This window comes from Cydia amplana, chromosome 3, assembly GCF_948474715.1.
Source record: "Cydia amplana chromosome 3, ilCydAmpl1.1, whole genome shotgun sequence".
Classification (NCBI taxonomy): Eukaryota; Metazoa; Arthropoda; class Insecta; order Lepidoptera; family Tortricidae; genus Cydia; species Cydia amplana.
In genome coordinates this window covers 3,424,468-3,450,444 of record NC_086071.1, presented here as the reverse complement: position 1 = coordinate 3,450,444, position 25,977 = coordinate 3,424,468, and the positions used below count along the sequence as shown (strand labels likewise).

The window sequence follows — 25,977 nt, the reverse complement described above, 5'->3', positions numbered from 1 at the left end:
TTTGGCGTAAAATAAGTTTTGGCAAAAATTTAATTTTTGGTACAAGCTTTTATCGCTGACTGTACTTTTTTTACAACAGACAACTAATACTCATCGAGACAATTCTAAAAACCCCTAACACAATTAGGTTGCGTTGTTTCATCACAGAGTTCCTATGGCCACCTCCTGTCTCCATCATCAGATCAGCTCGATGGTACCATAATATTGCATTGTCACCCGACTTACATGTGTATGCAAAATTTCAGCTCAATCGGAAACCGGGAAGTGGATCAAATTTAACTTGCAAGATTCCATTACAAGTTAGTTACATACAGGTCGACCTAATAATGGCCACCTCCTGTCTCCATCATCAGATCAGCTCGATGGTACCCATAATATTGCATTGTCACCCGACTTACATGTGTATGCAAAATTTCAGCTCATTCGGAAACCGGGAAGTGGATCAAATTTAACTTGCAAGATTCCATTACAAGTTAGTTACAGACAGGTCGACCTAATAAAAGCGTGTTAAAAAAGACTATATTTTCAGTGTCCTAGATGAAATGAGCTTTGTTCACTCACCCAGATTATTATTAAGGGGAAACTTTTTGCGATAACTCAAAAACGGCTCACCAGATCATATTCGCTATTGTCTTTCTTAAGTTCTATTTCCATTATTTTTGGACTCGTGGTTCAAGGAACCCTAAAAATGAATTATCAAAGGGATCATCCATTGGACGCGCGAGGCATAAACGTCTTTAATACACCTCGCTGGCTGCTACACGTGGTGGGGCAGTACGAGTATAGGGCTTAAGTCGACACATTTCACTTAGGTACCAATCATTTAATCGCTTGAAAGCCTAAATGGCTTACGTAATTTGCATGACCGATATGCAAAGTAGGTGTTCCATTAAAGTAATCGCAACGCACCAGCATTATGTTAAAGTCAATGCCGTTAGTCCTGATAGCGGAGATAACAAGGCCTTCCTATCGAACCGAACCCCGCTTTGCATCGCTCATACGGTTTAGGCAGTCAAAATGTTTACTGACTAAATATTTTTCATTTCCCATGCTCTGAAAGCGGGTCGTTGTTGTTCTAAAAAGTGTGCAGAAAATGATACGTTTTTGCTCTAGAGCTAAGTATCTATGTATTATTTTTTTACGATAAGCATATTAAAGTTTGCGCCACAGCAGCAGTAAGTAAGTCAACTAACTAGGTGTTATAATTTATTTTGATTTATTTTTTCTTATATAGATAATCTCCAGGGATGTTATTTTATATTATCTTAAATCATCCCTATTAATCTGCTATAAATATGAACACCAGATGACACCAGTGGGTAGCGTGACGCGTCAGGCAAGGTCGAATATAATCCGAACATAAAATGAGTAGGTAGGACTTATGACATTACCGAGTTATGTATACAGGGTGACCTTAGCCATTGGACAAAGCCTGAAATCCCACATAGGGTTACTTCTCAGAAATGCTCTAAAGTTAATATTTTTGAAGTGAAAACTTCTTTAGCGGCGCTGGTCACTTTTTGAGGTGGGGAAAAAATGATAAACTCGAGACAGCGTAAGGCGATCACGTGACCGTAAGGGGCGTAAGATTTAGATGGCCACTGATAATTTAGATGGCATTTAAATAAATAAAGAAAAACTCAATGTTATTTGACATTTATGTTGCGGACTCCTTTTCAAGACTCAAATAATTTGACGTTGTCATGGCAGTATGTAAATAAACATGTCAATGAAAAAGTGTGATCTTATTTGAGAATGATAATAATATATAATAAATAAATAGAATACCTCCGCTAAACGTATGTATCGTGTTACCGGGCGTCGATAACATAGTGAGGTGAGTTTTCACTTCTATCGGCACTCCCGGAGTGCAACCGTTGTTAGTAGAATAGAATAACTTTATTGCGCACATGTTGGTGTACAGGTCTTATTCTATTAGGTACAATATTTACAACATATGTTACCCTACAAGGATATTGCGATTACATGTGCATATAAAATATACACATAAGAAAGGGTACACAAATTAATAAACAACTATTTCTACGCATATTAAATATAGGTAACTAAAATATTATTTTATTATCTTAGAATAATACTTATTTGCATTGAAAAATTCTTGCAGAGTAAAAATTGTGGTCTATTGTAGGTACATATTTAGCTTGGTAGCGAATTTTGTGATATGTTTGCTCTTTAGTTAGGTATTTCTTTTGGAAGGTAATTATAAATTCTTATAGTCATTACGTGAGGGCTCTTATTACTAATTTGTAAGTTACTTGATGGTATGGCTATTTTATCTTTATTTATTATATTTATGGCACATGTGGCGATCTGTTGGTTTTTGTATATAGTCTTGGATTCTTGCGGACAAATTCACTGGCTTCTAGAATATATAAAGTAATATAAACACGGTAAAGTTAAAAGTTTTAAGTTTTTAAAGTGAGGTCTACACTACAGGTTTCAAGGTTTTTAATATTTGTAAGAATCCTTATGCACCTTTTCTGCCGTATGAATAGTTGTATTATGTCTGTGCTATTGCCCCACGAAATGGTTCCATATTGGAGGCAGGTTTGGGTAAATGCATAATAAGCAGCAACGGCCGTTTTAAAATCTGTGCTTTTTTAAAATATTTCTTAAGACATAAGTAAATACATAGTAAAAGGTCAGATCGCCAGATACAGGAGAAGTGTCGTGAACAAAAGACCCCCTTGGTTATGGCTTTCGTTGACCTTAACAAGGCCTTCGACACGGTCAGCCGGGAGGGCTTGTACACAGTGCTCGAGAGCATTGGGTGTCCACCTAAGCTTCTGAGGCTAGTGGCATCCTTCCACGATAATATGAAAGGCACAGTAGTCTTTGATGGTAAGCTTTCAGAGTCGTTCGTTGTTTCCAGAGGAGTGCGGCAGGGCTGCGTCTTGGCTCCTACCCGGTTTGGTATATACTTCTCGCTTATTCTACGTTCCGCTTTCGGCGATAACCAACAGGGTATCCATCTGCATACGAGGGCCGACGGAAAGATATTTAACATCTCTCTCCTCAAGTCGAAAAGAAACCGCGAGGACCTTTTCGTTGACAGCCTCCTATATGCCGACGACGCAGCCTTCGTTGCTAGCTCTGAAAGCGAGCTCCAGTCAATGGTGAGTCGATTCTCACAGGCGTGTTCCCTGTTTGCCATGTCCATTAACACGAGGAAGACCGTTGTGCTAGCACAAGGTACTTCTGTGTTACCAGCTATTTCCCTCAACAGCACGCTGTTAGAAGTAGTTGACAGATTTTGCTACCTAGGGTCGACCGTAACGAACAACCTCTCGCTTGACGCGGAGGTCGACATACGTATCGGCAAAGCGGCGACTACGTTCGGGAAGCTTAGTACTCGAGTATGGCAAAACAAGCATCTCACAACAAAGACCAAGATGTTGGTCTTCCATGCTTCTATATTAAGCATACTCTTGTACGGAGCTGAAACCTGGACGACGTACGCAAAAATAGAACGTCGGATAAACTCTTTTTACATGCGTTGCCTTCGTAAGATCTTGGGAATATCATGGCAAGACAGGGTAACAAACGAAAGAGTTCTAGAAATTGCACAGCTGCCTAGCTTAACCGCGTTTCTCAAACAGAGACGTCTGCGTTGGCTAGGGCATGTGCACAGGATGGAACCCTCTCGACTACCCCGCCGTGTTCTTCTTGGTGCAGTAGCGAATGCAAAACGTAGCGTTGGGAGGCCATTGCTTCGCTTTAAAGATTGCGCAAAGAGGGACATGATTGCCTTCCATATCGACCACCGAGACTGGGAGAGGCTTGCAGAGCAGCGGACGGATTGGCGCAAACGTGTTGTGGAGGGTCGCAAGTTTTGTGATGAGACCTGGTTCGCCGCACTCGCTGACAAGAGGCAAAAGCGACGACAAGGCGTCTCAGTGCCGTTTTCCGGAAATCTCCTTTGTCAGTCCTGTGGTAGACCATGTCGGTCTCGCATCGGTCTATCCAGCCACCAAAAAAGGTGTTTCTCCGGCGTTACACCATAAATCGTCTGGAATAGACGCAAAGGCCAATGATGATGAGTAAAAGGTATTTTCCCTATTTTCCCTCGGGTAATACCTACACGTAAGTACGCGCACATAAAGGCCTCGTCTCATTCATGCCGGTGAGCCGTGTCGCTTTTCAAAGAGCCTAGTCATGGACTTACCTAAAGTGAATGACCGAGTCTGTTTTTAGCGTTGACATATTTATATACTTTGAATACCACTGGCACGTGGCACATTATAAGGCTTCGTCACGCAGGCGCGTTTTCCAGGATGGCGCGTGAGCGTTTTATATGTAAAAGCGGCGCGCCCCGCTCACGCGCCGCCCAGAAAACGCGCCTGTGTGACGAAGCCTTTAAAGCACTTTAGATACCGCAAGATGGCATTTTGCGGCAAAGATTTTTTTAGGACAATTTCTGCTTGAGAGGGACAGAGAAAGCTGGATGTTTTTTTCTTGCTCCTTTTACCAGCAAAATAGCATGTCCGCCGAAAGAATGGGTGTAATACCTAAAACTAATAATTCTTTTATTTAGTAGGCACCTACCTAACATACGTAATTTTGATATTACTATTACGTACTTCAAGTAGAAGATCTTTAAACGAAGGACGGACATGCGTCATTAACTGGTACATAAAAAAAAACACAGTAAAGCAACGAAGGCTTAAATAGACGATCACATTACCAGACTACCTATTTAGGTACTTGAAAGCTCTACGTGCATTTTTTTTTAATATCTGGGAGACCGAGCTTTGCTCGGAAAACATATTAAAACACAATAATGCGCGTTTTCCCAGAGATAAGACCTAGCTAGACTAGATCCATTTTTCGCCCCCGACAACTCCCATACCTATAGTAAATTGCATCGAAATCGTTAGAGCCATTACCGAGATCCCCGAAATATATATATATAAATATAGGTATATAGAAATAAATAAACGAATTGCTCGTTTAAAGGTATACGATTTATTATTAACATACAGTACCAGGTTTAAATCTATACCTACAGATCCCTGCAAAACTGTATTTACAGTTTGCCTGCAGGTAAGAGTCTCTATACTTACACATGTTATATTTTTGAGTACGTATATTATAATTATTATTTGATCTAAACACTTAAGTGGCACTTGCACGTGTGCAATTATCCCTTATGTGTTTGCAGTAGGTACAGTTTTAACGCTTTTCATTTTTTTTCTATTTGGCTCATGCCGTATATTCTCGGGTAGAGTCTGTTCGGAAAGAGAAGAGTCGTGGAATGTATGGGGCCCAATACATTCCACGACTCTTCTCTTTCCGCACAGACTCTAGACTATTTAGGAAATACGGAAGTAATTAATGCATCTTAGTATCTATAATCTTGTATTATTTTGAAATAACAATAACTTTTAAGTCCTAATGAGATTTAAAGCCGCGTAGTCATTAAAGCGTTTATAGCCGACTTCAAAAAAAGAGGAGGTTATCAATTCGAGCGTATTTTTCTTTTTATGCTTTGGCTTGGCACCGACTTCAAACGTATCAGGAGCTAGCGCATATAAAACGCGATGATATTTTATTTTATCCTTTTTTAAGTCGGTTTTACTTTTTTTTAAAGTCTCGAGTCAACTTTATGATAAACGTTAACAATTTTCAATATAAATACGAAATGCATACCTAACTTAATATGGAATATTCGCAAACTCGATCAACGAACGCCCTGGGGAGTACGCCCCGTGCCTCTTATGGAACTCAATTAATGGCAACTTAACTCCATTAATGCGACCTTGGCTGCACAGGAGAGCTCATTAGCATATGCTGCATATGATATGATACAATATTAACAACCAATTTGCTTATAATTGCATTACGGATAGAATTATGTCCTACGTGCTTTAGGTCAGAAATGGAGGCAGAACAAAGCTTTAGGACAGTTTTTAATTATCAGATAGGTACCTAATATAGTACCCAGAATCGAGTACCTAGGTAAGAGTACATTGGTAACTTCGAAAGCGAGGTAATTTTCCAAATTAAAAATCTCTATAAAAACAGACGCACTTCATACATTAGGTAAGTAACATTTAGGTACGCTACTGCAACTCTTACAAAGGCATCTTGCTTGCTGTTGCCACAGCAGAAAGTGCTTTTAGTTTAGTAAGTAAATAGATATTTGCCATTTTCTAAATTACTTCACTTTCGATGCACCTAATATAAAATTGCAATAGTTTTAGAAAAAATACCGTTTAGTTAGCCTATATAATTATCACGCGCATAAATACGTTATCATAAATTAAAACTTCAATTAAAAATAATCATCAGTACTTTCATTCGGATTTGATAAATATCCATGTACCTAACGATTTAGGACGGTGGTCCACTGTCATATCTCATACCTACAAGCAGGATCCCACCAAGTTACGTCACCAGGACGTCAGCATGGCGCAGTGGCACTTCGAACCCACCAGAGTTCCGGCATCGAATGTCAAAGCAAATAAATGCGAGCTAGTTTAAAAAGTGACTTACCTATCGTGGCGTTCGTGTTTTTTTTTTCACTATTTGCACATCGTTGGAGATTACGAGCAGTGGTCGCGAGGGTGAGTACGAGCGACGTAGGTCACGGCGCGTGTGGTTCGCGAGTGGCGGCAGGCCGGCAGGCATGCGCGACGCCCACGCTCAATAATGCCCCTCCCGCTTCCTGCCCCATCTAAGATTCCTATACATTACGCGTGAAGGGCTCAGTGTTAACCGCGAAACAACTTTATCTTTTAGGCGGGGAATATAACAACAAACCTTTTTTTTTATTGATAGATAATTTTATCCTCAAGAAGCGCTAGTAGCGGTAAGAGCGTGGGACTTGCAATCCGGCGGCCGCAGGTTCAAACCCCGGCGTACCAATGAGTTTTTCGGAACTTATGTACGAAATATCATTTGATATTTACCAGTCGCTTTTCGGTGAAGGAAAACATCGTGAGGAAACCGGACTAATCCCAATACGGGCCTAGTTTACCCTGGGGTTGGAAGGTCAGATGGCAGTCGCTTTCGTAAAAACTAGTGCCCACGCCAATTACTGGGATTAGTTGCCAAGCGGACCCCAGGCTCCCATGAGCCGTGGAAAAATGCCGGGACAACGCGGGGAAGATGAGATAATTTTATCCTCCAGAGTGCCAGCAAAGTAAATTAATACATCAAAAAGGAAAATAAACTCACGCTTATTAAACTTGAAGGGTACACGGAAAGAACATGTCTAGTCACTTTAGTAACAATATCTGGGTGACCGAGCTTCGCTCGAAAAACATATAATAACTCTATATACCAAATTTCATCGAAATCGCTAGAGCCGTTTCCGAGATCCCCGAAATATATATATATATATGTTTATTTATTTATATATATATAAATAAATAAATAAATAAACAAGAATTGCTCGTTTAAAGGTATTAGATTAGATTTTGAGTAATGGCAGTTTTAAAATTTGGAACAATGTCAAAATGTATGGAATTTCCGTGACCAGGACTTTTTTAACTAAAAAAAAGTTGCGTTACATATATTATACAGTGGTAGCAAAAGATATAACTAATAGTTCATTAAGAGATTTACATTTTGAGATGAAAATCTCCTTTTTCGAATAAAGTGACTATACATGTTCTTTCCGTGTACCCTTCAGTTATTATTAAGTACAAATATATTATTATAAAATTATAGAGGTACCTCTATAATTTTATAATAATATATTTGTACCTAATACAGAAACGTACCTGTCATCATTTTCTTTTAATTTATTTTCATTCAATAAAACTGAAGTACCTATTACGCACGAAAATAACTCGAACTAAAAGGATGCTGAATTAAATAAAAAAAATCGGACAAGTGCGAGTCCGACTTGCCCACCGAGGAATCCGTACAAATTTTACTAATTTAGTTTACAAATGTATAGTTTGCAAATTTTTTCCTGTATCTACTTGTAGTGTAAGGCGATATTACTTGCCAAATTTCATTGTTCTAGATCAACGGGAAGTACCCTACAAATATTGATTCCCTTGAGTGTCGAAGTATATGTGTTTTGCGGCATAAACAGCAATATCTTTTTTTTTTAAGCTAACTTAGAAGTTTGATTTTTTCACAGATTCAAGGGACTGTAAGGGACGTTCCCGAGATTATGACACGTCCTGACAGACAGACGAACGGACGGACAACAAAGTGATCATATAAGGGTTCCGTTTTCTTTCCTTTTGAGGTACGGAACCCTAAAAATTAAAAAAAAACCGGCCAAGTGCGAGTCGGACTCGCGCACGGAGGGTTCCGCACCATCAACAAAAAATAGAGCAAAACAAACAAAAAACAAGCAAAAAAACGGTCACCCATCCAAGTACTGACCCCGCCCGACGTTGCTTAACTTCGGTCAAAAATCACGTTTGTTGTATGGGAGCCCCACTTAAATCTTTATTTTATTGTTTTTAGTATTTGTTGTTATAGCGGCAACAGAAATACATCATCTGTGACAATTTCAACTGTCTAGCTATCACGGTTCGTGAGATACAGCCTGGTGACAGACGGACGGACGGACGGACGGACGGACGGACAGCGGAGTCTTAGTAATAGGGTCCCGTTTTTACCCTATGGGTACGGAACCCTAAAAATGTATAAGTAGGTGTTGCAAAGGTTTTATATTTACCTGCAGCAGGCGTGTCTCACTCCGCGATTTCGTCGCTTTGCTACAGGTAGCTAAAAGTACATCCGTTCGGCCCCCATTTTGGGGAAAGCCATAAGCCGCGCGTGGCGCTGTCGCCACCTAGCGGCCATATCTGTGCTGATCGTAACAGACGCGTTTTGTTAGAGAGTGAGCCTTCTGTACTTAGTACTATTATTTATTCTGTGCCTGCAGCACGTTTTTTAATGTCAAGCAATTCTAATAATACATTTGATCCCCGCCGGCGCGCCACAGGTAGCGTAAGGACCTTGAACAAATAGAGGGAACGAGCGACGAGTGAGCGAAAGAAACATTTTGATAATAAATAAAAACTGTTTATTGTATAAAGTGTATAAACTGTATTAAATACATATATACAATTGATTCTATTTTCCAGTATCTTCCTTGAGAGAAACAGTCCTGTTGAACACGATCTGGAACAAATATAATTAAAATAGCTTGTATTTTTGTACAAGTGACTACTTACTGACAAATTACAATAAATACCTAAATATATAAATTAATGAATGAATGAAACTATAAGACTACGAATAAACTAATTGTTGTGGGTACTAAATGACGATATACATACCTATTGTATAATAATTTGTTATATAGGTATAAATACGTATATACATAGAAAATATCCTATTTAACCGACAAAAAAAAAAAGAACAAGTATACATAGGTACTTAGTTAATATGTAAACGTTTATCAAACCTTTAAATGAATGTCTCCATAATGATTGATGAATGATGTTCAATTCAAGCGATGTACACTTTTTGCAAATAAGAACACAATAAATGATTCATGAGCGAGGCGTGAAATGTGAAATAAATACAAGTAGGCCAATTCGAACGTGCACCCGACATCAAAACGATGTCTAACATGTCAAAATAACAACGATTTATTGTATTGTTATTTTGAACAAAAAAGAAGTTTGATCAAAAATAACATTAATTACGTATTTTTTGGAGCAAACTTTATTTACCTTTTGTGCAAAATTATACATAGTATAAATAAAAACTTAGGTATGTTCGAGATTATTCTCAATCGAGCAAAAGTTGTTTATTCAGGTTTAGAATCGGCGAAGTGACTAGAAAAAGGCCTCAAGATTGCTATTCATATTTGAAGCAACCGTATTATGCTCTAAAAATTTAGTTTTCTTATTTTCTGGCATAAATATTGTCCTATTTAAGAGGGAGCGTAAGTACCTATATATTTTTAGCATCAGAAAATTGTACGTATTCTTAGCATTGAAGTTACGATTTATTCCTAGTACCCAATACACAAAAGGCTTGCGTGGGTGTTTCGTAGCGTGGCATTACGTGACTTGATCATACGATGCTGGCTTCTTTTCAGTACTTTCAGCTATTGTGCCGCTTGCTTCTTTATGTAACGCCTTGTCTATACTCGTAATAGCCAAATCTTGGTAAAAAATTGTCTTTCATAAATAACACAATAAAAATTTCTGCCAATAATGTAATTTTACAAACATTCATTGCCAACTGGAAAGTCTCAGATCGATACGGCTATTACAAGTAGGTTAAAATCGACTTGCGAGATTTTATTACACGGTTGCAGTGTTTGTTACAAGTCAAGTTAATATACTTTTTCTACTCCAGCACTTAAATGTGTCAATTAAATGACTGACAGTGATATCTAAAGCAATGTCATTTGAATGCTTTGTCTATAGGCTCATAAGATGACTGCTAGCAGTCATCTTATGAGTATAATACAACTGCTTTATTTTTTTTAAAGATACAAGTTCCGATCATCTTGATTGAAAGAGGTATGTTTTCATTTACAATAATAACTCTTTTTTTTTTTAAATAATAACCCTTTTTTTTTAAATAATAACTCAATTTTTTTTAAATAATAACTCTTTTTTTTTAATAATAACTCTTTTTTTTAATAATAACTCTTTTTTTTTTCTTTTTTTTTTTTTTTTGCAGCAGCTGTCATAGAAAAAGTAATGTATGCAACAGCTCATAATTGGTTCTTAAAATTCTCGGGTCTTTTTTTACAAAACTCGACTACGTCTCGTTTTGTAACTTCGACCCTTGAATTTTAAGAACCCTTATTATATCACTGTTGCATAAACTACTATAAGTGTATTAAAAGTCAGTCATAGCGTTCCGCTAAATTTCTTCTTATCTAGTAATACCTATACTAATATACTATTATAATCTACTAATCAACCGCCATTTACATTGTCAGCGTTGACTATCCGCACTTGTTTTGAGGGTTCAGTACCTCAAAAGGCAGAAACAAACAAATGCGAGTCGGACTCGCCCACCGAGGGTTCCGTGCAAATTTGTAGGTAGGTTCCACATTAAGTATAAAAAGATTAAAAAAATCTACAAAAAGATTAATAATAGGACCTATAATTACACATGAAGAGAATTTTTTACATTTTTCCCTGTACTTGTAGTAAGACGGTACTTGTCGAATTTCATAGTTCTAGGTCAACTCAAACCACCCTATAAGTTTTGATTCCCATGAATGTCGAAATTTACGTTTTTTGCGGCCTAAACGGCCGTATCTTTTTTGACGTCAACTTAGAAGATTGAATTTTTTTACAGTTTCAAGGGATTGTAGACCTGAGTATACGGTTTTAAATTCAGCTCAGCACCTCCACGAGTTCCCTAGTTAAAGGGTTGACCCCTAAAAACATCAATATTTTCAGTGTGTTTCTACATATAAGGCTTCCGTTTTTTCCTTTTGCGTTAGGTACAGAACCCTTATTGGATCATTCGTCTGTCTGTTTACCACTTTTTTTTATCAATTTGTAGGAGTTGAACACTAGGGTTCTATAGCGGTTGGCGTAGCACATAAGACGCGTGCAACTAACTATAGGGGGCCTAGTCAAGATGAAAATCGGTTGCAGCAAACGAAACGAAACTCTATTTACTCTCTATGACTCATCTATATTAACGCGATAAAGACAGATATCGTTTCGTTTCTCTGCACACGATTGTCATATTGGCTAGGTATCCAGAAGTGTGACACGCGAGTTGATAGGCACACAACACCTACAATTTCCGGTTTTCTAACCAGCTTTATTGATTACCACCTCACTTCACTAGGGACGGAGGGGTTCGTGTTTTTTTTTTAACAAAGTACAGTGTACTTATAACTAAAGTTTCGCCAAACTGTATAACAGTTTGTTGGCGATGCGCTCAAATAAACTCAAACTAAAATAACTACAGTACTTAGGTAGGTAGTTACCATACATCAACACAGCTGCCTGTAATAAACCCTGTTTCGACGCAAACATATATACCTACTGTCGTTCGGCAAGTACCTGCTGTGCCCCGCACGGCTCGCGCTAGTTGTATTGATATCATTTGTTACGATTACTATCTATTTTAGGTCAAACCAGGGTTTACTATGGATGCAGTTACCTGCGTGTGTAGTCTTTATTTACATAATTTTTGGGAGTTATAACTAATTGATATATATATGCTATTTAATATGTAGTATTAAATACATTCGTTTCTTTTAGGACTAGGAGTTTCTTTTAGTTTTATGTATGCGAGATCTTGTACTTATCTAGTAACAGTTTTCTGAGTTTGAACTAGCTACTTACATTGTCAGCGTTGGTGTCGGGGTCGACCCTGAGCGTGTCCGAGCGGCAGTCCGACAGGAACCCGCCTCAGTTCACTAGGGACGGAGGGGTTCGTGTTTGAACTAGCTACTTACATTGTCAGCGTTGGTGTCGGGGTCGACGGAGAAGAAGCCGATCCTCTCGAACTGGAACTTGTCGTAGACCTTGGCGCCGCGGATGGAGCCATCGGCGTGCGCCTTCACGACCCTGAGCGTGTCCGAGCGGCAGTCCGACAGGAACCCGCCTCAGTTCACTAGGGACGGAGGGGTTCGTGTTTGAACTAGCTACTTACATTGTCAGCGTTGGTGTCGGGGTCGACGGAGAAAAAGCCGATCCTCTCGAACTGGAACTTGTCGTAGACCTTGGCGCCGCGGATGGAACCATCGGCGAGCGCCTGCACGACCCTGAGCGTGTCCGAGCGGCAGTCCGACAGGAACCCGCCCGGCACCTCGCTCGGGTCCTCCGGGTTCTTGTGTTTGAAACTGTACAGGAGTTATTTTAAAAATGTAGTCACATTACTGAACACACATGAAAAACACAAAATGAGGAGTCTAAGAGCGGTGTTATTAGTCGCACTGTTTGAAACATCCGTCTGATACTACCGAGCGGCGTCAAAAAGTGATATTTATTTACTCTTTCAACGCAACGCGCATATGATACCTCTGCAATCGCAGGCGTCCATTCGCCGCTAAAGAGGGCCACGAGGGCCATATCCCTTTACCAGGCCAGGCGTGGCTCACTCCGCGATTACGTCGCGTCGCTACAAGTATAGTTTGTAGCTTTCTAACAGACCCCGAAGGCTAATCCTATTGTCTATTGTTAAGAAAAACCGCTCGTGCCACGTGCCACAACCACCTGCATAAAAAATCGGTACTTCGGTTACTGAGTGCCGGCGAGTCGAACGCTACAGAACCAGTCTAAAATCCATCCAGTCCATCGAGATGCGTAACAAAGGCGCGTTATCGGAGAGCGCACCTACACTGGTTTTTTGAGCGTCGGACTAGCCCGCGCTCAGGTGCCAAATAGAATAATTAGGACCCTTTTTTGCAGGTAAGTAGCACGTGCGGTTTTACTGAACAATAGACAATAGGATTAGCCTTCGGGGTCTATTAGAAAGCTACAAACTATAAATTAGACCACACCAACCAGCAATTTTGATGTCTAGCCATAGTAGTTGCCACCCACCACTACGGAACGGCCGCCTGGCCGCGCTTGCGCCACCTAGCGGTCATATTTGTCGTAACAATGTCGTCTTTGTAGTAATTAATATTTAAATTGAATAGACGCGTTTTGTTAGAGAGTGAATCTTCTGTACCTAGTACTATTATTTGTCCTATACCTACATTTGCCTGTTGCCACCGATGTGGTGTAAACAAATGATGTATTTATCTCGTCGATAAACGCGATCATCAAAATGCCCGCTATGCTGTTTAATATTTAAACACAAAATGGATAAAATTAAACGGTAGGCAATAAGGAGTAGGTACAGTCACCTGCAATAACATGTTAAACAACGAAGGCCGCAATAATATCTGACACAATCTTATTTGTCACATACGAGCGTGTCACATATTTTTGCGGCCTTCGAAGAGTAACATATTATTGCAGGTGAGTGTACACAAGTGTACAGGTACACTTACAGTGGTTCGTACAGCCTCACTTCCACGGCGACGGGGTCGGACACCCAGTGGACGAAGGCCTTCGGCTTGTTGCAGGCCTCGGCCGGCTCGGCCGTGCACTCCAGCTCCACCGCCGTGCCGGTCGCGTCGTGGATCACCTTCGATACCTGGAATGTTCTGAATTTTAGCACAAAACGGCATAATGTACGGAGCCGTAAAGCGTTATCATTATTAAAATCGAACCTACATTAGCTGTCAAGTTAGATATAAATTCTGATGTCGAATAGGGATGATGACACATGTTGAATTTTATAACAAAATCTTGTTAAATAGATAGCAAACGAGCTATTTATCACAATAATGGGGATATTAAAACAAAATATTGAAAAATTACAAAAATACAGGACCTGAAAGTTTCAAAATTTAAATTTTTTTTTAACTTCCAAAAACGATAAAAGTAAGGGTACCATTCGATTCCTTACATTTCATCCAAAAAAATATTGTATAGCAACTATATACATAAACGCAATATTTCACCGACAAAAACGCAATTTTCTTGTTTTGTCCATACTACAAGATGGGCTCCCAGAGACCTTGAGGTCACGGCCTCTGGCCGTTTTGTATGAAGCGTTTCGCGAGTGAAGTGCAACTGGCGCCTTTGACTACAATTTCTGACTTTTGTGTTACTTTAATGCAATGGGTCCCATATAGACATTTGATCCTAAAAACAAACCCGATCGATTGATACCATAAATGAAAATTAGTCATGTAACCTTAATAGGCTTCACGTTCATTTACGTGGTAATCCACGTAGGGGTAGAGTGAAAGAAAAAAAACGCCTCATAATGCTTTTATTTTGTCAATGATATATACGAACCTTAACAACGTATCCGGCGTGCCTCAGGCCCACGGGCTGCGTGGGCGTGAGACGTCGGTACCCTTTCTCGGGCTGCTCCGTAAAGTCCGTGGCCTCGACGTACATGACCCGGCTGAACACGACCGCGTGGGAACCCCTCTCGGGCTCGTTGGGGAAGTTCGGCACCGACACGGCCACGGGCTTGTCGCTGGGGAAGTTCGTGATGGTGATCTTCAGCGGCTCCAATACGACCATCACTCTGGAACATGAACAGTACCTATTAATTAATACGGATTTATTAAGATAAGATAATACAAAAAAAAAAGATGAAAATGTCGACGTCGTCGCTCTATTGTTAACGGACTCTCCGTAACAGATCAACAGTTGTTCTAAATGACTTGCGGTTAGACTAATTATATACACATATTATATATACCATTTCCTGAATGGAACAGTGGGACGAAATAATTGTATACCAAAAAAATATGACGTACTTTTTTATGTTATCTTATAATTTAAGTATTATCTCGTTCTACCATTCCATTTACTCCCCAAATCACCCTTTTGTCACGTGATCGCGACAAGAATCCGGGGTCTAAACATGAACATTGTGTTAACGGGTGGATCGACTAGTTCTTGTTGTTGAGATGACTTGGTAGTCGGAGGGTCGAAATGGAGTTTAAGTAAAACGAAACATTACGGAAGTTGTGTTGTATTCTCTGTATCCAAGTATAGAGAGAGTAAATCTAAACATAACACATATTTATAGGCTATTATTGGTTACATGCTATTTATACAATTACGTGCGTCGCATATTTATGTCGCAGGCAGTAACGTATAGTTACTGTTAATATGTTAACTTGGGCATATAGTACATTGTTCTGTTCCATCAGCCAGAGAGAGAATTGTAGCAGAGTTTGTTGGAAGCATTGTAACATAACGATATGGATATTACACTTCAGAATAAAGCCTGTATTTGCCATCGAACATCATTATTTTATTGAGTTGTTGCGATGGCAACTTTGAGTTAATCATCTAAATTTCAAATTAAATAAATACCTCATGCAAAAATGTACGTTTGGTGAACTTAATTGCTATAAAACCATCAAGGTTTAAAGAATGACCCGGGCATTTTGCGGGCAAGTGATGTAATAGGGATGATGACACATGTTGAATTTTATAACAAAATCTAGTAAAATAGATAGCAAACGAGCAATTTAACTCAATAATGTGGATAATAAAATAAAATATTGAAAAATTACAATAATAAAGGACCTGAAAGTTTCAAAATTTAAGTTTTTTTTAACTTCCAAAAACAATAAAAGTAAGGGTACCATTCGATTCCTTACATTTCATCCAAAAAAATATTGTATAGCAACTATATACATAAACGCAATATTTCACCGACAAAACGCAATTTTCTTGTTTTGTCCATACTACAAGATGGGCTCCCAGAGACCTTGACGTCACGTTCCCTTGCCGTTTTGTATTGGGCGTTTCGCGAGTGAAGTGCGACTGTCGGCCTTTGACTGCAATTTCTGACTTTTGTGTTACTTTAATGCAATGGGTCCCATATAGACATTTGATCCTAAAAACAAACCCGATCGATTGATACCATATAGTGCGTCAAGCAAATCTTGTCAGTAGCAATGTACTGCAAATTAAAGTAGGGTAACACCATGTAACACTCAAAGAGCAGAATTGCGCTAAGAAAAGCAGCAATGTACATCGAACCAAAACGTGTTTATTTTTCCGCCCTTCATACGTCAGTTCGAGTGAATTATCATAACCTCAAATTTTAGTAATGTTTACCGTCAACGAGCATGATTGTACATTGTAGGCACCTTAGCTTTGCTTAAGGTCATGCATAATCTTGGTATTTAATGGTGACAGTAGAAATTTCTCTTGAAATAGAAACGATTCAGAATGTAAACAATAAGATGATGGCGGTCATTCACGATCCACATTCCACAGATAACACACAGATGACACGCGATTTTGGAATTATTCGAACGCAGTGTTGCTAACCCGCGATTTTTCAAATTTGCCGCCTTTTACTACTGACAAGATTTGGTTGATCCAGTATATATACATAAACGCAATATTTCACCGACAAAACGCAATTTTCTTGTTTTGTCCATGCTACAAGATGGGCTCCCAGAGACCTTGACGTCACGTTCCCTTGCCGTTTTGTATAGGGCGTTTCGCGAGTGAAGTGCGACTGTCGGCCTTTGACTGCAATTTCTGACTTTTGTGTTACTTTAATACAATGGGTCCCATATAGACATTTGATCCTAAAAACAAACCCGATCGATTGATACCATAAATGAAAATTGGTCATGTAGCCTATAGGGAGGATGGAAAGGATCAGCTGGACTGAGAGGAAGACGAATGAAGAAGTCCTGAGTATGATAGGAGAAAAGCGATGCTTATTAAATACAATAAGAAATAGGAGAGGCATGATGGTAGGACACCTGATACGGCATGACAAGTTTTTCCTGAACATCTTGGAAGGCAGGATTGAAAAGACAAGAGAAGAAGGGAAACCTAGAATAACTTATCTTAGCCAAATAAAAAATGATACATCGTATGAGGAAATTAAAAGACTGGCACAAGAAAGGAATGATTGGCGATTACTCCACCGACAAGAGCAAAGCTCTTAAGTTATGATGATGATGATGATGAGCCTATAGGGAGTAGGGTACCTGGGCGCGGCCACGTTGAGCGCGTCTCGGGCGTGTGCGTCGAGCAGGGCGGGGTCGACGGCGCCGAGCGCGCCGGTGACGCCGAGCGCGGCGCAGAAGGCGTTCACCGCCGCCGCCGGCACGCCGCGCCGCCGCAGCGCCGTCAGCGTGTATAAGCGTGGGTCGTCCCAGTCTATAAGTGATATAACAGGGAGTAGGGTACCTGGGCGCGGCCACGTTGAGCGCGTCTCGGGCGTGTGCGTCGAGCAGGGCGGGGTCGACGGCGCCGAGCGCGCCGGTGACGCCGAGCGCGGCGCAGAAGGCGTTCACCGCCGCCGCCGGCACGCCGCGCCGCCGCAGCGCCGTCAGCGTGTATAAGCGTGGGTCGTCCCAGTCTATAAGTGATATAACAGGGAGTACGGTACCTGGGCGCGGCCACGTTGAGCGCGTCTCGGGCGTGTGCGTCGAGCAGGGCGGGGTCGACGGCGCCGAGCGCGCCGGTGACGCCGAGCGCGGCGCAGAAGGCGTTGACCGCCGCCGCCGGCACGCCGCGCCGCCGCAGCGCCGTCAGCGTGTATAGCCGCGGGTCGTCCCAGTCTATAAGTGACAAGACACTCAGAAGAAACGCAACAAAAACTTGTAATAAACATGGATGTGTCGATACGCTTACATACAAAATAAATATCTATTATTCCCAATTTATTACTATGGTAATAGTTATTTGCAGGGATGTTGCGAATATCCGCATCCGCAACCGCGGAACTTCCGCATTATTTTCAACATCCGCATCCGCATCCGCATAAAATCGACGCGGATTTAATGCGGATGCGGATGTGGAACAGGTCGGTACAGGAACGTCTTAGCATCGGCGTAAGTGCTAGACTGCTAGGTAATTTAGTCATTAACCAAAAAACCTATTAGAAATGAGCAGTCAAGCGTGAGTGGGACTTAATGTACGGAACCCTTGAAACGCGATTCCGACTAGCACTTGGCCGGTTTTTTGAAATAAAAATTACTAAAATGTAATATTTGACGTTTTTTATGGTACTATCTTGACATCCGCATCCGCACCGCATCCGCGGATGCCAGCCTTTAAAAATCCGCATCCGCATCCGCGGATGTCAAAAAATTTGCATCCGCAACATCCCTGGCTATTTGTTTAACAGTAGTACGATCTGTTTACATATTTATCCGCGTAGAGGTCTCCCCAATATACCGACTCGCATCGGCCGGCGCCTTTTTCGCTCTTATTGCGCAGATATAAAGCTTTTTCCTATCGGTTCTTGCCGATTCTGCTTCGATATATCGGGGAGACCCTAAGTGTAAACATACCATTAACAATCCCTTCGTCTTTCAGCTTGCTATCCCCAACTCGGACGGTGAGCCTGGACACGAACTTGTAGTTGACGTTCGGCCGCCCGTACTCGCACTGCACGGGGCGGTAGATACCCAGCGCGTTGCACAGCCGGTAGTACGATTTGTTTACACATTTATCCGGTTCAGTGTACCTATACATACCATTAACAATTCCTTCGTCGATAAGCTTGGCTATCTTCCGCTTGGACACGACGGTGTAGTTGACGTTCAGCCGCCCGTACTCCCACTGCACGGGGCAGTATATACCCAGCGCGTTGCATAGCCAGTAGTACGATGATCTGTTTACACGTTTTAGTAGTAGTAGTAAACTCTTTACTGTACAAAAAGACATATTAAAAATAACATACAATTAGTAAGAAGTACAAAGGCGAACTTATCCCTTTGAGGGATCTCTTCCAGTTAACCTTTGAGTAGATGAGAGGAGAAAGTGAAAAGAGGGTGACAAATGCAGCAAAATGTACAACAAGGTACCAGAAAGATAAAGGATATAAATACATACAAAATGTATAGGATAAACATACATATATTACACAAAAAGGAATGGGGAAAAAACACTAAAAATTGGAAAGAAATAGAAAGATATAAAGCAACTATACAATAGAAATATAGACAAATTAATCAGTCAGATCAGATAGCCATAGCTTCTTTAACCTCTCCTTGAACGACGCAACCGATTGTGCCTGCGTTTTAAGTTGTTGTTGCGTTTTAAGTAGGTATATTAAGATCCGAGTTGGGCATAAATCAAAAGAAACTAAGATTTAAATTGGAAACGTTATTTTTAATCACAGCAACTTGATTACGAATTCAGTTATAAGCTCACCAATCAAATTTTTATTGTAAATCATGATTTTGAAAAGTGATTAAATTATTCTAGCAGATGGTTATTTAACTGCGCCCTTATAATTGGTGGTCAGACGCCCAGTCTTTTTGAGAGTGCATATAATCGAGAAATTGGGACGGGTAACACCTTGACAGGGTAGCCTAGAGCTCTACTAGCGCTACTGTATCGTCTGTATCTCGCCCGCGACATAGACTACCCGTCTTTTAATCACTGTATTAAGAGCCAACAGGAGTGGTCATTTCTCCATACAAACATACTCGACTGTTTCCTCCGTGGGTTTTGAAGCTAGAGCAATGATTTTTACAACACCGATTAATATTGTCAATATCTGTGTCGGACCGTTTTGCTTTTTTTGATATTTTTGTTTTTTAAGGCGCTAGAGCCCTTTAAAAATGGCCAAAATGGCCTAATTGACTATGCCGCAATGAGAGGCGTGGTATTCAAAACTCATATCAATTAGCCAAAAAAGCAAAACGGTCCGACACAGATAATTTCATAATCATTTAGATTTCCAAATTTGGTTACGATTGGTTAAGTTTTGGAGGAGGAAACAGTCGAGTACGAAACCTCGATTTTTGAGATTTTTACGCAGGATTTTTCGCCTTGTCTTTATCGCACTAGTTTTAGGAGCCGCTTCCGTTAGCGAGACGGGTATATTTGCCTAAAATATTTAAATCTCAGCTCCTGTTTCGTCTTAATTAGAGAGCGACGGTAGGTCGAGTAGTCTACCTCGCGGGCGACCCACTCCTGTACTAGGCCAACAGGGCGTTAGCAGCGTAAGCTGAAGACGCCGGTTCGAATCCGACCTTCGCCACTGTAGGGCTTAGTCACTTTTTCTTTAGTATATGACATTAATTTCAGTTTGTAATTTATATTTATAGTAGTGCGACTACTTAAAAAACAAATCAAAATACTTCTTAATCCTTTGAACGCCACGCCTATCGTGAACCGTGTCGGAATGCACGAAGGTTGATATTGGGCTGTGACCGCGCGTGTTAGTTGGCGATCAAAGAGTTGAATAATTTGATTTGTTCCCTGAGTCGTAATCAGTGTTGGCCGAAACGTTAATGCAATTGAAAATGTTAGCCATTAACCATTATAAATTGAACCTTAAACCGTAACGGACGATTACAGTTTACGGTTCAATTTATAATGGTTAATGGCCAACATTTTCAATTGCATTAACGTTTCGGCCAACACTGGTCGTAATAAATAGTACAAAGTGTTACCTCCGAGACTGGAACTCTTTAGTGCAAAGAGAATGCGTGATGTGCTCAATACTGTCGCAAAGGCAGTGGGTGTAATCGTAGGTGGGGTAAATGCACCACTTGCTGCCAGTGCGGTGGTGCGGCTTGAACTTTATTCTGTACGCCACAGGGTCCTGTTTGCCTTCCTCTAGGGTAATCTTCATTCTCAGGGTAGCTTCGCCCTCGTCGATTTTGCCATTTTTCATGTCCTGAGTATGAAACAAACTTTTCTCAAAAATGGACGGCAAAGTCGACGTTGCCGGTTAAAAAATAGGTCGCGAAGTACGTAGTTTATGGTCATTCAAAAAATTAAAAAGTTAAAAACATTGCAGTCTCGATTTCGGGACTGCAATGTCGCATACAAATTCCATTATTTAACGAGTTCCAAACTTTTTAAAACTTCAAATGGCCATATCAAATGAAGGCATAGGTCCCTTAAACAGCCAAACAGATGATCAGCACTTATTATTATAAAGCCTATAACAGACTATTGCACCGCACCGCGACCTTGGAGCGTCGCACCCATAAGTGAGAGCGAGAAACAGATATCTCTTTCTCGCTCTCACTTATGGGTGCGACGCTCCAAGGTTGCGGTGCGGTGCGATAGTCTGTTACAGGCTTAATGTTGGTACCGCGACTATTTAGGTGTCTCAAATAGGTTGGCGTAGTTTCAGCAGAAAAATACACTTTTTTTTTTTAAAGGCGGCAAGCTAATTTTTTTAATAGTTGTATTTTTTTCTGTGAAAATTAATGGAAAATTAGAACATTGCTTCTGTAAATTCTGTAAAATATTTCTATTTCTTGCACCATTTTTGAGAAAAGCACTATATATGACTCGGCTGGAAGGCTACTTGCTGGCTTCGGATTCAATTAAACGGACTCCCAAGGTCGTCCATTTAAAACGAATCCTCAGCCTGCAAGTAGCTACTTCCGAACCTCGACAATAATGTACTATTGTAATATTCTTGGGATTAATTAGGTCGCTTAGTTTACACAAAAAAGTTTTTTTTCTGCCATTCAAATTAATGTAATTATATCGCGATAACTTAAGAAGACTGTAGCTACGGACTGGTTGAAAGTTTGGCTGCATGAAGCGGATTCGTTTTATGATAAGTAAGAAAACATGTAATATGTCAACTTGTTTATTCACAATACTCAGCTACTACCTTCTTCTTTACCAACCGGTGGTTGTATAAGTTCAAGTGTAAAAGACTTACCTCAAAGAGTTGTAAACTCTCTTCAATGGGCCTATTCCTGTACGGTGAAGGTGGAGGGTTGAAGCCTTTGATCTCTTCCGACCTCTGGTGGCACACATAGGCCAGATCCTTCTTGATCAGCTGCACCGCCCACAAGTACAGCTGGTCGAAGTTGTCAGATGAATGGGTGATTTTGTATGGCTTGTAACCTGGAATTATGGAAATTATCAAGATATGTATATACTATAGTTTGATACTTAACTTATTTTTTCTACTCCCGTACTTTTATTTGTCATTTAAAGGGTCGTGCACACACCTTTAAACCCCTATCTTATAGTTGTCAAGACAAGTCTTTAGTCTATTCCCCTAAAAAAGTATTTGTGCATACCCTACCGTCAGTTTATAATGTAACTAGCGAGATTATAATATGACGAGTGTTTACAATTCTACGGTGACATATATAAAAACAAAATTTACATAAATTTGATTTAACACATAAGCCAAATTATGCAAGATAAAATTAATTGTAAAATATACAGTGTGGCAATAATAATTATCATCATTAATGTCAAACTTCTATGAACATATGACGTTTTTAATGTCAAGTTGATGCAAAGTTAACATAGACGGACTCTAACAATATTTGTCAATCCAAAAAGTAATTGAACCGAATATCACTTACCAAGCCACTCAACCATATCCTTGATTCCTACAAAGAACTTTTCCTCCTCTTTTTCCGGATTGGTATCGTCATACCTCAAGAAACATACCCCATCATGAGCAGCAGCATACCCAAAATTGATATTAATAGCCTTAGCGTGACCGATATGAAGAATCCCATTAGGCTCCGGGGGGAACCTAGTTCTGACTTTTCCCCCAGTAATTTTCAGATGCTCTTGAAGGAGTCTTTTCGTATCTGGAGTCACGACATAGCCATCGGACTTGTAGTTTTCGCCGGGCGCATGGAAGGGGAGCTTTTTCATGAGTTCATGGATGGACACTGCTCCAACGGAATCACCAGCAGCTTCAGATACTGGTTTGGCAGCCGCTGAAATTTGAATGTCTTTACATACCGAGTTCCTTTGTGCGGAAATTTCGTTGCGACAGCTCGTTCTGTGGGGACCCGCCTATTGTTTTTGTTAGGGTAAATGTGATCTACAATCCTTGTAAGCAAAATTAACCGAATGTGAACCATAACAACCATCTTTCAAAAGTAATCCAGTTCACTATCAAAGTAAATAAACAAACTTAATGCCAATGTGAATATTTTTGTATATAATTATTTGTTTATAGTAAAATCACTATAACATTACTTTGTTTGTTCAGTGCTTAAACCTTTTTTTTTATTCATTCATTCATTACAAATGCCTCAAACGCGATAATTTCAATTACCTTTAGCATCTTTGGTATGCTTCTTTCCTGTTTCAGACCCTTTGGCTTTCTTCTCTGGTTTAGGGGCAGGTGCCAAATCAGCTTCAGTTTTAGGTCCTAGTAAATCTAAAATCTGAAAATTATATATATGATATGTTTTAAGATACTTTATTTTTTATACCCCTAATGTATTAATATTAACACATTTGCTTAATCTTACAGCCATAAACATAATTTATAAAGAAGAAAACCAAGATCTTAATACTTTCTTTGAGGCTATCTATATTGACAACACTAGATGGCTTTTTAATTGATAATATTTATTCTGTTGTATTTGTACCTTTCTCATAATTCAGCATACCTACAGGCCCTACAGCTAGTAAAAAAATAGATTTGACTGCTGAAAATTAATATTGAAATCAAGTTAATACTTTTACACAAAATGAACATGGCATCAGAATATAAAAGCATCTGAACAAATACATTTATTTAATATACATTGTTCATGATCAAGAAGTTTTTTTGTATTATTTGATCAGTTTGTCAAAACATTTTTCAAGTTTACCAATAAAGTAAATAACACTATAAATAGTACAAATGTGTTACTTCATACCTGAACATCAACTTCATTCTTAATAGCTTTACCATCTGCCCATGGCAAGTCAGCTCTCACGGCTTGCATCACAATGCCAGAATTGAACCGATATCGTTTCTGAATTAGTTCCTCTTTATATTTGGCCATATGTTTCTCTACAGCCTGTTCCACCTGCTCCGGGGTAACCACCACTCCTACCCCACAGGCTTTTTCAAATGCGGCATTATCAATGTTAGCCTCACCGACGTGACTAAGAAGATATTCCAAAGCAGCATCCACTCGTAACGTCGAATCGAGCTTCCCACTTTCAATATATTTACAGACGAACGGCAGCTGGCTTGCAATTTGAGGTTTAATTTTAGTAGCCAGGTGGTAGATTAACATGCCTGCTCCTGCTGGCAAATTAGCGACGTTGACCTGGGGAAGTTTTTAATAAATAAAACTGCCTTTTAAGTTTCTTCAAACAGTTTCGAAGGATCAAAAACTTACCTCATTAAGACCGGCGAGTAAAAACTTTGTAACGTTTACATTTTTCAACGTTTCTTTGGCCTTTTGTTCACTTAGACCTAAATGCTTAAACTTTTCTATAGTTTCTTCCGGTGACATGTTAAAAATAAATCTACGTAAGCCTAGTACTTAGTGAGCTATGAAAAGAAAGGGCCGCTCAGCAATACATACGTGTGGTGCGTGTCGAAGCCGCCGAAGGACGACATGTCAAAATGACGGTAAAATATACGTTCAAAATCAAAATAATGTGGTGTGATTCTTTCATTTTCTAAATATAAGGTATCGATTTATGTAATATCTCTCAAAAAATACTAATATAAAAAAAGGATCAATTCTTATTTTGAATGAAATATCTAGTGTAGACAGTGTAGTTTTGTAAAATATTAAATACAAAATTTAATTTTTCTACACTGGGTATATTGTATTACAGTTTCTGAACGCAACGGCAATTAAAAGTATTTGAGACATGGGTAAAAGCGCTTTTATTTGGAACAAAAATCTATAATAAACTTGGTCAATCAGATCTTGACAGTAGAAAAAGGCGGTAAATTTGAAAAATGTAGGCGCGAAGGGATATCGTCCCATAGAAAATTTAAATTTCGCGCCTTTTTTTACTGACAAGTTTTGGTTGACCAGCTATAGTAAAATTGTTTAAAAAAGAAAAATACATCTGTTTTCAACGCCATCTATTGTCGAATCACCGAGACGATCTGGTCGGCTTCGTCTATTCATGTAGATCCATTAGCCGCAAGGTGGAGCTAAGTTGAACGTTGCGTCAACTAACCCAGAAAAAGGCTATTGGGCTATACTGGGTCGACCAAATCTTGTCAGTAAATAGGAACAAAAAAAACTATACTCATCCTTTTCTTTTGAGTGCTAGTACTAGTGTTAGACAAAGATAGTATGATTCTCTCTGTCTATGTTTGAAATCAAACAGACCTTTGACACACTATATATAACCAGCTCGAACTGCTAGCCTAGCCCTGTGCCATACAGATTATATAATATAGCTGGTCAACCAGATCTTGTCAGTAGAAAAAGGCGGCAAATTTGAAAAATGTAGGCGTGAAGGGATACCGTCGCAGAGAAAATTTGAATTTCGCGCCTTTTTTTACTGACAAGATTTGGTTGACCAAGTATAGTTCTTACGAATGGCTACCTTAACAACATAGAGTTTGTGCAGAAAGAGAAGAGTCGTGAAATGTATGGGGGCCCAATCATAAATCTAGTATTAAACTGGATTGGGCAAGAGTGGTGGGGATAATTGACAGAACGGGATAGACTTATGTGTCTTTCAGTAGGAGTAGCAGCGAAAGCGCTATTATTGTTTGTCCTTGTCACAGTCTCTTTTTTTTAATTCCCCACCTACAATAGTTTCCGAGATAAAGCCTTTC

General features: G+C 39.7%; 1 protein-coding gene and 1 long non-coding RNA gene across 2 annotated transcripts; both read right to left on the bottom strand.

The window, feature by feature from the left end:
- Positions 1–8,993: 8,993 nt before the first annotated feature.
- LOC134662373 (uncharacterized) lies at positions 8,994–12,529 on the bottom strand. Its single transcript, XR_010098066.1, has 2 exons — positions 12,386–12,529; positions 8,994–9,114 (listed from the first exon to the last, which is right to left on the bottom strand). It is a non-coding gene; the product is annotated as an uncharacterized LOC134662373 (long non-coding RNA).
- A 31-nt stretch (positions 12,530–12,560) lies between these two features.
- Positions 12,561–24,704, bottom strand: LOC134662372 (probable glutamine--tRNA ligase). The gene is made up of 11 exons (XM_063518577.1): positions 24,566–24,704; positions 24,095–24,493; positions 23,503–23,614; positions 22,793–23,158; positions 22,132–22,319; positions 20,897–21,123; positions 18,968–19,104; positions 17,875–18,046; positions 14,787–15,024; positions 13,931–14,076; positions 12,561–12,772 (listed from the first exon to the last, which is right to left on the bottom strand). The coding sequence occupies exons 1-11, from the start codon at positions 24,680–24,682 to the stop codon at positions 12,571–12,573; spliced, it is 2,304 nt and encodes a 767-aa protein (XP_063374647.1). The 5' UTR covers positions 24,683–24,704; the 3' UTR covers positions 12,561–12,570.
- Between the last annotated feature and the right edge of the window lie 1,273 nt (positions 24,705–25,977).